This window comes from Cajanus cajan, chromosome 3 (assembly GCF_000230855.2).
Source record: "Cajanus cajan strain Asha chromosome 3, NIPB_CcT2T_4, whole genome shotgun sequence".
Taxonomy (NCBI): domain Eukaryota; kingdom Viridiplantae; phylum Streptophyta; class Magnoliopsida; order Fabales; family Fabaceae; genus Cajanus; species Cajanus cajan.
The window spans coordinates 60,940,729-60,951,410 of NC_138519.1; the positions used below are offsets into that span (position 1 = coordinate 60,940,729).

At 34.3% G+C, this 10,682-nt stretch overlaps 2 protein-coding genes across 2 annotated transcripts; both read left to right on the forward strand.

Moving 5' to 3' along the window:
* The first annotated feature begins 503 nt into the window (after nucleotides 1-503).
* On the forward strand, nucleotides 504-3,010 carry LOC109792574 (GDSL esterase/lipase At5g45910). The gene is made up of 5 exons (XM_020351996.2): nucleotides 504-741; nucleotides 855-1,073; nucleotides 1,164-1,312; nucleotides 1,427-1,700; nucleotides 1,794-3,010. The coding sequence occupies exons 1-5, from the start codon at nucleotides 504-506 to the stop codon at nucleotides 2,120-2,122; spliced, it is 1,209 nt and encodes a 402-aa protein (XP_020207585.2). The 3' UTR covers nucleotides 2,123-3,010.
* A 3,820-nt stretch (nucleotides 3,011-6,830) lies between these two features.
* LOC109792575 (uncharacterized) lies at nucleotides 6,831-7,552 on the forward strand. The gene is made up of 2 exons (XM_020351997.1): nucleotides 6,831-6,893; nucleotides 7,043-7,552. Exons 1-2 carry the CDS (start codon nucleotides 6,831-6,833, stop codon nucleotides 7,550-7,552), a joined length of 573 nt encoding a protein of 190 aa, XP_020207586.1.
* Nucleotides 7,553-10,682: the final 3,130 nt, after the last annotated feature.

A 10,682-nucleotide genomic window follows, 5' to 3' on the forward strand; every position in this document is an offset into this window, starting at 1 on the left:
TTCAGATGTTATTTTTTAAAAAAAAGAAAATTATGTTGAAACAATTTAAGTTGAGTAATTTATGTAATAATTTTTTTATCTACAATAAAATTATAACAATGAGGAAAATAATTTGTTGAGAAATAAAGACAGTTTAGTTCAAGCATATAAGAAAATCGTTACAGCCTTTAATCGTTGCTGATGAATCTTGTTAAGAGAAGTCAAAGGAAAGAACCATATTATCATAGAATGACTAAAATAACAACACAACAAGTAATGTTAAGGAGTAACAAACCTATATTCAAGGATGTATATTTATTAGTTAAATGTATGAGAATACAACTTGCAACTCTCTTTTTTAAGAAACAAAATAGTTAAGCGATGTCAAATTAAAATGATAGTAACATTGCAAGACAAAATGGTGGTTTATGTGACAATATATAATGCTTAATTCTAATTGATATTCTTGTACCCATCATCACACACAAATGTCCTTTAAACCTTTCGTGGGTTATAGTAACATCATGAAGATAATCATTATCTTTTGCATCACCTTTACATGTGGTTTTCTTGGAAATGTTATTTCAAATGCCAATCCTCTCCCGTATGAAGCTATATTCAATTTTGGTGATTCTATAAGTGACACCGGAAATGCTGCTGCTTGCTACCCATCTATGGATGACAACAGCCCTTACGACTCAACATATTTCAAACATCCACCCGGACGTGTGTCAAATGGACGATTGATCATAGACTTTATAGGTACATGCCATTAGTTGTTTACATAGCTTAATCGAATTTCCTTGATAGGAAGGAAACATGAAAGTGTACTGGTGGTTGAAAAAAATACTAACCTATGGTTGTTTTAATTGCAGCTGAGGCATATGGCTTGCCAATGTTGCCAACATATCTCAATCTCAGCAAAGGCCAAGACATTCGACAAGGAGTAAATTTTGCATTTGCTGGTGCAACTGCACTTGATATGGACTATTTCATACAAAAAAGACTCATTCCACCATCGACGAATATCTCGTTGAGTGTTCAACTTGATTGGTTTAAGAAGCTAAAACCTTCCCTTTGCAAAAATAAACAAGGTTTTACCAAAATTCCTTTAGTAATGTTTTTTCTATATACATGATTGTTTTCCAAATATGGCTTACAAATGTTATTCCATTTTATGACAGAGTGCAATAACTACTTCAAAATTTCATTATTTCTCGTGGGAGAAATAGGTGGAAATGATATCAATGCACTTATCTCATCAAACAAAAATATTACAGAACTTCGTGAAATAGTTCTAATAATTATTGAAGCAATAATGAATGTCACCACTGTATGTCATATCAAATTTAAGCATTGAAATATGGAATTTATATTTTGATTAGAAATATGATTTGATAGCTCTAGATTGATTAGAAATTCAATTTTGTTTCTATTTATTTGTCAGGAATTAATAGAAGAAGGAGCAGTGGAGATAGTGGTGTCAGGGAACTTCCCAATTGGGTGTAATACTGTTGTCTTAACAGTAGTGAATAGTGGTAACAAAGATGACTATGATCAATTTGGGTGCTTAGTGGCTTATAATGTTTTCATTAAATACTATAATTGGAGACTCAATCAAGCCCTAGAGACACTAAGACAAAACAACAACCATGTTAAAATAATATATTTTGATTATTATGGTGATGCCAAACGTTTATTTGAAGCACCACAACAATATGGTACCTCGTGTTTTTAATTTCTTATATAGGATAAGCAATTTTATTCTTACTTGTTTTTTTCTTATGCTTTATTTATGTACATTAATGATGAAGGGTTTTCTTTTGGTAAGATTGACACTTTTAAAGCATGTTGTGGTAAAGGTGAACCTTACAACGTTGATGTACATATATTTTGCGGAAGCCTTGCTTCAACGGTTTGCTCTGACCCTTCAAAACATATAAATTGGGATGGAGCACACTTAACTGAAGCAGCTTATAGGCTAATAGCAAAGGGAATAGTTGAGGGTCCTTTTACATCTCCTTCTCTTAAATCTCCTGCTTTCAAGATAACTAAAATTGACATAAGAATTAAGGGAAGCTTTACTTATTTTGATCAATTCAAAATTAGGATTTATGTTTCTTTTAAAAGTTTTTGTACATAAAAACCCCAATCAAGCCATATAACTTGAATGGGGATCTTGTGTTGTCCTTGCTATACTAGTTGTACTCCTAATTCTTTATGGAAAGGTTGTTCCTAATTAATATTTTTTTCTTAACTTTCATCTCCCTCCATGAAATCAATTCTATTTTTATAAAAAGTATAAAAATTTGAACCATGATACCATATATTATTATCTTTAAAGATGGTGATTAATATTAATTTTTAAATATTTTTAATTACAAATTAACCAATCCATCAAGTTTCGAGAATACGCAAAAAAAAAATGTTGCCGATCTCAACTAATTTTATTTTATTTAATGATATCATCTCAAAATATCAACTCATTCAATTGCAATTGTATTTCTAATAAATCATTTTGTTCGTGATATCAAGTTGCACTAAAGGGTAGTTTACAAAAATTGTAATTTTATAAATGGGATGAGTTAAACTAAATGATGTTGACAATTTTCCGAGTTAGCATGTTTTGAAATAAATTACAAAAATGGGACAGTCAACACTAAACCTTGTATTTTTCATGCCACATAGATCATTTTTGTGTTTTATTTTGGCTAATGAATTATTAATGTTGAAGGACATCCTTGTAGAAAACAAAGGTCCCATTTGGTAAACTAAAAACCCAAATGGGACTTTCCTTTTCCACAAGTACTCCATGTAGGCATTGATGTGTTGAAATTGCAAATGACATACACGTTTTCTTTTAAATTTAATATTTAATTTTTTTATCCCTGATGGGACGTCAATGATTATCACGTAACAAAAACGTAAGCACCATTTGCATTTTCAACTTGTAATTATTTTTTTTTTAATTTTTAACAATTTGACACCAATGGCATGTCTTTAACTACCACTTGTATTTTCTATTATGATGTATCAATGTTGAAAATCTCTCATGGGAATTGCTTCAGAGAAAAAAAAATAAAGTTTATTCACCTATAAATATTACAAGAAATCATTTGTTCATTTCACATCTCTCGCAACTCAAGCTAATACTTTGTTTCTTTTATTATGTTACACATGAATTTTCTACTTGTCGTATTATATTGTGATATACAAATCACAATATTCAACAAAATTACACTTAAATAGGATGCTCCAAGATTATTATAAGTAGAGGAATGCATTACATTGGATGACTTGAAGAAATAAAAAACAAAGTCCATCCTTACATTGGATCTATAACTATCCAAGTTACAGAAGAAATCCATTATTGACACCCTGTATATAGATAGTACGATTGTACTTGTTAGTTAAGGTGATATTAAACTTATACATGACAATAGTGCGACATAAATATTTTTTGTCTTTCGTTAATTTTATATTATATGATTATACCTTTGAATTAAATCATTAATTCTCTTTGTCTAGGACGATTTGTAGAGGAAATTATAGAATGCTTATGTTGATTGATGTCTTCAACTAATTTGAAAAACAAAATCATTACAAGATATTCAGTAAGCCATGATAAAATGTTAGCAGTGTTATCATATTGAAAGAATTATCACTGCAATTGCTTTTAATATTAATTTTTTTATTTCAATGTATTTTTCTTTTTACATGGCAATGCATTAAAACTTTATTATCTTCCAATTATGTGTAATTGAAATTTTATTAACTTATGCACATGAAAAATAAAACATTATAATGATCTAATATTTTTCAAAATAATATAAACAATTTATACTAAAATAAAGAAATACAAGTAAAATAGAAAATGTTTTTATTCAACAAAGTTAATCCAATTTAACTAGAAATGTCGGTTCACCTTATGCATTTTGTTAAAATTAAATATTTTATTAAAATAAATAATAAATGTTGGATTACGTGTAAAAATATATTCATTCCTTGTTTGTGTAATTCAAATAGCAGTATTTTTTATAAGATATGTAATTTTACTTCATTTATAATACTTCATTTTAGTTAAAAATGGGTTTATAAGAACTATCATTCAAAATATCTCATTTTTTAGTGAATTTATACTAATGACAAAGTATATTTTGATAAAATATTTAACATGTAGCATCCTCATTAATGACATTGTTGATGTTGTAACTCCATTCTTAAACCCAGTCACAGTCTATAGAAATTATTTTTGATAACCATGGTTCACATTTTTACGAAAGGGTTAAAAGGAGGTTAAGTTTTAAAAAGAAAAAAAAAACTGATCAGTTTTACATTTTTTCATTTTTCTCACGTACGTTTTTTCGCTCCAGAGCTCGAAGATCTAGAAGGAGGATGAAACCACCCTAGATTTAAATATTCATCTTTTCTTCTTAACAAGGTAAGGGGGGAGTGAAAAACCTCGCTCTATGTGTGGGAATGTATGTTGGGTAGTGAGATTGATGTAACACCCCAATTTTCATACCATTTATTGAAGGTAATTTAGTAATTTTTCATAAATTTACAGGGGTGGTTTAGTAGCCTAGAACGGGCCGTTCCCAAATTGGAACGGGTCATACCAGTCTACTAAAACAAGGGTAATTTAGTAGCCCAGAATGTAATATCCTGAAATTTTTTTTACCAACATAATGATTAATTGTTATTATTATTTTTATATATGGAGATTAATTTCTTATGATTGTTTTAACAAATTAAATGGGTTTTATAAAATATTTTAGATGTTTTTAATGAATATGAATATTTTAATAATAATTATTTACGAAAAAATATTTTATATTTTAGTAGCCTAGAACGAGTCGTTCCCAAATTGGAACGGGCTGTTCAAACTACTAGAATGACATATAAATCTTACATCGAAATGGGTTGTTCCAAGACATGATTTTATGAGCAAAGTTTGAAACTAGAACGGGCCGTTCCGGTTGCATATTTTACATATGACTAATGAGTCCAAAACGGGCCATTCTGGTTGCATATTTTAGATATGACGAAGCCGCTCCAGATTTGGAACAGGCCGTTCTGGCCGCGGCCTAATGCCTATAAATAGAGCGTTTTGCACTCTCTAAAACTCATTTTTTCATTTTCTAATCTTTTTCCTCCTTTCTCTCTAAATACCAAGAGGAACCTAGAGGGGGCGACCAACAATATTCGACTCCTGCTTATCGAGGTAAGGGGGGAGTGAGAAATCTTGCTCTGGGTGTGGGAATATATATTGGGTAGTAGGATTGGCCCCCAATCCTATGTTTGTTTGTATTTAAAAATAAATGTATAATTTTAATATCTCTATGGGTTTCTATGGGAAACCCTAAGGAAATGCATTTGTAATTGTAATATATGATAAGATGTTTATTGTATGATTTAGAGTGCTCTGTATGAGAAATAGGCATATTTTCAATAATTTCTGTTCTACCTTCTAATTGTTCTGTTGTACTCCTTGCTATATAGGATGTATAAATGTGTATTTAATTATGCAAATAGATGAGTTTTAATACGAAATAAAGTGCTCTATGGAGATTGTGAATGAAATGTGATAATGAAATGTTATGATGAAATGTGATGACGAAATGTGATGATGCGATATGACCATGGGAAATGATAATGTGAATATGAGACATGATGATAATGAGACATGATAATCAGAATGCATAGAGTCTTGATTGACATGCATCATTTGCATAAATGTTTTAAGGGTACGATATGGAATACACCGCCAGAGAAGGCCCCCTTGTGTAAAAGCTTTGGGGATCAGTCCTTGGGGATAGCTCGATTTGTAAGTCCTAGTCTCGCCCATTGTGTGCATGGGATGTATCTTGTGCGGCTTAGCTATCCCGACGAGACTCTGGTAGTATGTCCTTCTAAGGAGAGTGCGTAGAGGGTGTGACCCGACATGTACTCCTAGACTACTCTTCGTGTATTGCTAGCGGCAATATGCCATGTGATATGTTACTGGCGCCACATGCATGATAATATGTAGTCCGTGTCCATACATATGCATTTTAATGTTATATGGTAAAGTGATGTTTTATGTCTTGGATGAGTGAGAGGTGATATTACTATCAATTTTTCTATGTTATATCTGTTTTGTTTGTGTTTGGCTATCTAGTATATATTTCTACACTATGAGCTAGAGTGAGATGTTTCTCACTCCCTTTTTCTTGTGTTATTTTCTTTGACTGTCTTACAGGTGATTACCAGCATGAGGCTGAGAATGTTGGTGATGAAGCTTAGGCTTCAATGTTGGGACTTGCTTTGATAGGACATGTGACATCGGGGTATAGATAGGATAGATTAGGATGTTTTATTAAATTATTCAGGGAGACCTTATATTATTCCTTTGTAATTCCGTTGAGTATAATACTGTTTAAGTTTATGAATGTGGTACCTTCTATTTAAACATGTTGGTATTTTAATTTTGAAATAGTTATGTTATTCAATTTTTGTTATTTGTATTATGGTGTGTGGGGTAGAGGGTGTCACATTTAGTGGTATTAGAGCACGGTTGATTCAAACTGGACTTGTGTGTTATGTGCTTATCATGATTTTGTTGTGTACTCTGATGATGTTTTATTTTGTGATGAATGCGGCTACTTTGTATTGTTAATGTTGGCTTAATTGTGTGTCTCTTTTCTTAGATCATGGCTGGTAGAAACGATCGTGCGATTGTTGATGCTCTTCAAGCGTTAGCACAAGCTATGAGTAATAATAATAAGGCTGGAGTCAATCCTAACTGGTTGGAGCAATTTTAGCAAAATCATCCACCTACCTCTAAAGGAGGATATGACCCAGATACTGCAATGAATTGGCTAATGGAGATTGAGAAGATCTTCAATGTGATGGAGTGTCCCCTCTCTCAAAAGGTGAGGTTGGCTACCTTCATGTTGACTGTTGATGCGCATTTTTAGTGGGAAGGAGCACTTCAGAGGATGATTGATGGAGGAGTGCACTTGAATTGGGATAATTTCAAGAGGGTCTTTCTCGAGAAGTATTTCCCGGATGATATGAGGAGTCAGAAGGAAGTGGAATCCTTGAGCTAAAGCAAGGGAATGATATAGTGGCAGATTATGTTGCCAAGTTTGATGCTTTGGTTCGCTATTGTACTCACTACCATGGTGAGGGTGGTGAAAGGGCTGAGTGCATTAAGTTCGTGAATGGCCTTCATCCTAAGGTGAAGACAACAATCAATTATCAAGAGATTTATCATTATCCAACGCTTGTCAACAAGTGTAGAATCTACGAACGTGACAACCGTGCGCGTGCTGCTTTTTACAAGGGAACTGGAGGTCCTATTCGTGCTGCAAGTTCTAGTGCTCTGGGTAAGAGTAAGCCTTACTCCGCTCCTGTCAAGTTTCAAGGAAATCATGCTAGAAGTAGACCTGTTGCTGGAAGTTTTCTCGTGAGCAATGCTGCTAGTGTAGGAGGCTCTATTTCTACACCTACGAGTCGATGCAAGAAATGTGGGCAACATGGGCATGAACACTATAGTTGTCCTGACAAGGAGATAACATGCTTCAATTAAAGTGGAAAGGGTCATATTAGCACTCAGTGTCCACAACCACCAAGGTAACACATGATGGGAATATGAGCTAGTTCTCAACCTAAGCGTTCAAAGACTATTGGAAGAGTATTTGCTCTTAGTGGTGCCGAAGCTGCGCAGTCTGATAATTTAATACAAGGTATTTTTTTCATAGCTGAGAATCCTTTAGTTGTACTATTCGATTCTGGTTCAACTCATTCCTTCATTTCCCTTGATTGTGTCCAAAAATTGAAATTGTTAGTGTCTTGTTTAAACTATGATCTGGTTGTAGAAACTCCCACAGATGGTCCCATAACTACTTCCAGTATTTGTCTTAAATGTCCAATTGTTATTTCTTAAAAATAGTTTCTAGTTGACCTTATCTGTTTGCCTCTTAGCCAACTAGATATCATTCTTGGAATGGACTGGTTATCTTCCAACCATGTCCTACTAAATTGCTTTGAGAAATCCATATCCTTTGGTGAGAGTAAGTGTGCGGAGTTTTTAAGTGCTAATAAGATAAAAACTTGTTTAAAAGAAAATGAAGAGGTTTACATGATTCTTGCCTGTTTGACACTTGAGAAAGACCGTGAGTTTAGTGAGATTCGCTTAGTGAATGAGTTTCCCGAAGTTTTCCCTAAGGACATGTCTAGCTTACCACTTGAGAGAGAAACTGAGTTTTCCATAGACTTAGTACCTGGAACTGCACCCATATCTATAGCACCTTATAGAATGTCCCCTAAGGAGTTAGCTGAACTCAAGAAACAAATAGAAGAGCTTCAAGAGAAACAATTCATTAGACCTAGTGTCTCACCTTGGGGAGCGCCTATTTTATTGGTTAAGAAGAAAGATGGGAGCATGAGGTTGTGCGTAGACTATAGGCAACTGAATAAAGTTACCATTAAGAATAAATATCCCTTACCTAGGATAGATGACCTTATGGACCAACTAGTTGGGGCTTGTGTGTTTAGTAAAATAGATTTGAGATCAGGTTTCCTTCAAATTTGGGTGAAATTTGAGGATATCCCAAAGACTGCTTTTAGGACTCGCTATGGTCACTATGAATATTTAGTTATGCCTTTTAGTGTGACTAATGTGCCTGGAGTATTCATGGATTATATGAATAGGATCTTTCACCCTTACTTGGATAGATTTGTAGTGGTCTTCATAGATGATATCCTAGTGTATTCCAAAACTAGGGAGGAGCATGTTGAGCATCTTAGGATTGTCCTTCAAACCCTTAAGCAGAATCATTTGTATGCTAAGTTGTCTAAGTGTGAATTTTGGCTTAATAGTGTAAGTTTTTTGGGACATGTGATCTCTAAGGGAGGAATAGTTGTAGATCCTTCTAAAGTAGAAAAGGTACTTGAGTGGAAAACACCTAAGTAAATTTTTGAGATTCAGAGTTTTCTAGGACTAGCTGGGTATTATAGGAGGTTTATAGAGGGTTTTTCTAAGTTAGCCTTACCTTTGACCAATTAACTAGGAAGAATCATCCTTTTGTGTGGGACTCTAAGTGTGAAGAGAACTTGTAGGAGCTTAAAAAGAGGTTAACTAGTGCCCCTATTTTAGTGTTAGTTGACCCTAGTGAAACCTTTGTAGTGAATTATGATGCCTCTAAGATGGGTTTAGGAGGGGTGCTTTTGTAGAAGGGAAAGGTAGTAGCTTATGCATCTAGGCAATTGAAAACCCATGAACAAAGCTACCCTACCCATGACCTTGAGTTAGCCGCAGTAGTATTTGTTCTTAAGTTATGGAGAAATTACTTGTTTGGGTCTAGATTTGAGGTTTTTAGTGACCATAAAAGCCTTAAGTACTTATTTGACCAAAAGGAATTGAATATGAGGAGAGGAGATGGTTAGAGTTCCTTAAGGATTATGACTTTCAATTGAATTACCACCCTAGCAAGGCTAATGTTGTAGCTGACGCTTTAAGTAGAAAATTCTTGAGAGTGTCTTCTTTAATGATTAAGGAGTTGCGTATGATTGAGGAGTTTAGAGATATGAGCTTAGTGTGTGAGCTGACCCCTAAGAGTATTAAGTTGGGAGCCTTGAGAGTGAATAATAGCTTGATAGATGAAATTAGAGAAGGTCAAAAGGTAGATCCTTTCTTATTGAGTCAAGTAAAGAAGTTGAATCAAAGTGTGGAGAGTGAGTTTAGAGTTAGAGTGGATGGAGTATTGAGATTTAAGGATAGGTTGTGTATTCCTAGTGTGCTTGAGCTTAAGAGAGCAATCCTAGAAGAAGGTCATAGGAGTAGCCTTAGTATCCATCCAGGAGCCACTAAGATGTACCAAGACCTTAGGAAGATGTTTTGGTGGCCTAAGATGAAGAGGGAAGTAGAAGAATTTGTGTATGCTTGCCTAGTATGTCAGAAAACTGAGGTAGAACACCATAAACCTTCAGGTCTATTACAACCTTTAGACGTGCCTGTGTGGAAATGGGATAGCATCTCTATGGATTTTGTAGTTGGGTTACCTAGGACAGTGAAGAACTTGGATGCTATATGGGTCATTGTGGATAGATTGACTAAGTCTGCCCATTTTATTCCCATTAACATTAGATACCCTTTGGAAAGGTTAACCAAGTTGTACATAGGTGAGATTGTGAGGTTGCATGGAGTTCCTACTAGTATAGTTTCTGATAGAGATCCTAGGTTCACCTCTAGATTCTGGGATAGCTTGCATAAGGCGTTAGGCACTAAGCTTAGGTTGAGTTCAGCCTATCATCCCCAAACAGATGGCCAAACTGAGAGAACCATACAATCTTTGGAAGACTTGTTGAGGGCTTGCATCTTAGAGCATGGGGGTAGTTGGGATAGCTTCCTACCTTTGATAGAATTTACCTACAATAATAGCTACCATTCCAGTATTGAGATGGCTCCCTATGAGGCTTTGTATGGTAGAAGATGTAGGACACCCTTATGTTGGGTAGAGCCTGGAGAGAATGTCATATTAGGACCTGAGATAGTTCAACAGACTACGAAAAAGGTTAGGATAATCTAGGATAAAATGAGAGCATCCTAGAGTAGGCAAAATAGCTACCATGATAAAAGACGGAAAGACTTGAGTTTTAAGAGGGAGACCATGTATTCCTTAAAGTAACTCCTTGGACTGGAGTTGGCAGAGCACTTA

Excerpts from the sequence above, each read along its gene's own strand:
- LOC109792574 (XM_020351996.2), top strand. The coding sequence starts at position 504 with ATGAAGATAATCATTATCTTTTGCATCACCTTTACATGTGGTTTTCTT. Across the intron at positions 1,074-1,163 it reads CCTTTGCAAAAATAAACAAG|AGTGCAATAACTACTTCAAA; the intron begins GTTTTACCAAAA and ends ATTTTATGACAG. Across the intron at positions 1,313-1,426 it reads CAATAATGAATGTCACCACT|GAATTAATAGAAGAAGGAGC; the intron begins GTATGTCATATC and ends TTTATTTGTCAG.
- LOC109792575 (XM_020351997.1), top strand. The coding sequence starts at position 6,831 with ATGAATTGGCTAATGGAGATTGAGAAGATCTTCAATGTGATGGAGTGT. Across the intron at positions 6,894-7,042 it reads AGTGTCCCCTCTCTCAAAAG|TCAGAAGGAAGTGGAATCCT; the intron begins GTGAGGTTGGCT and ends TGATATGAGGAG.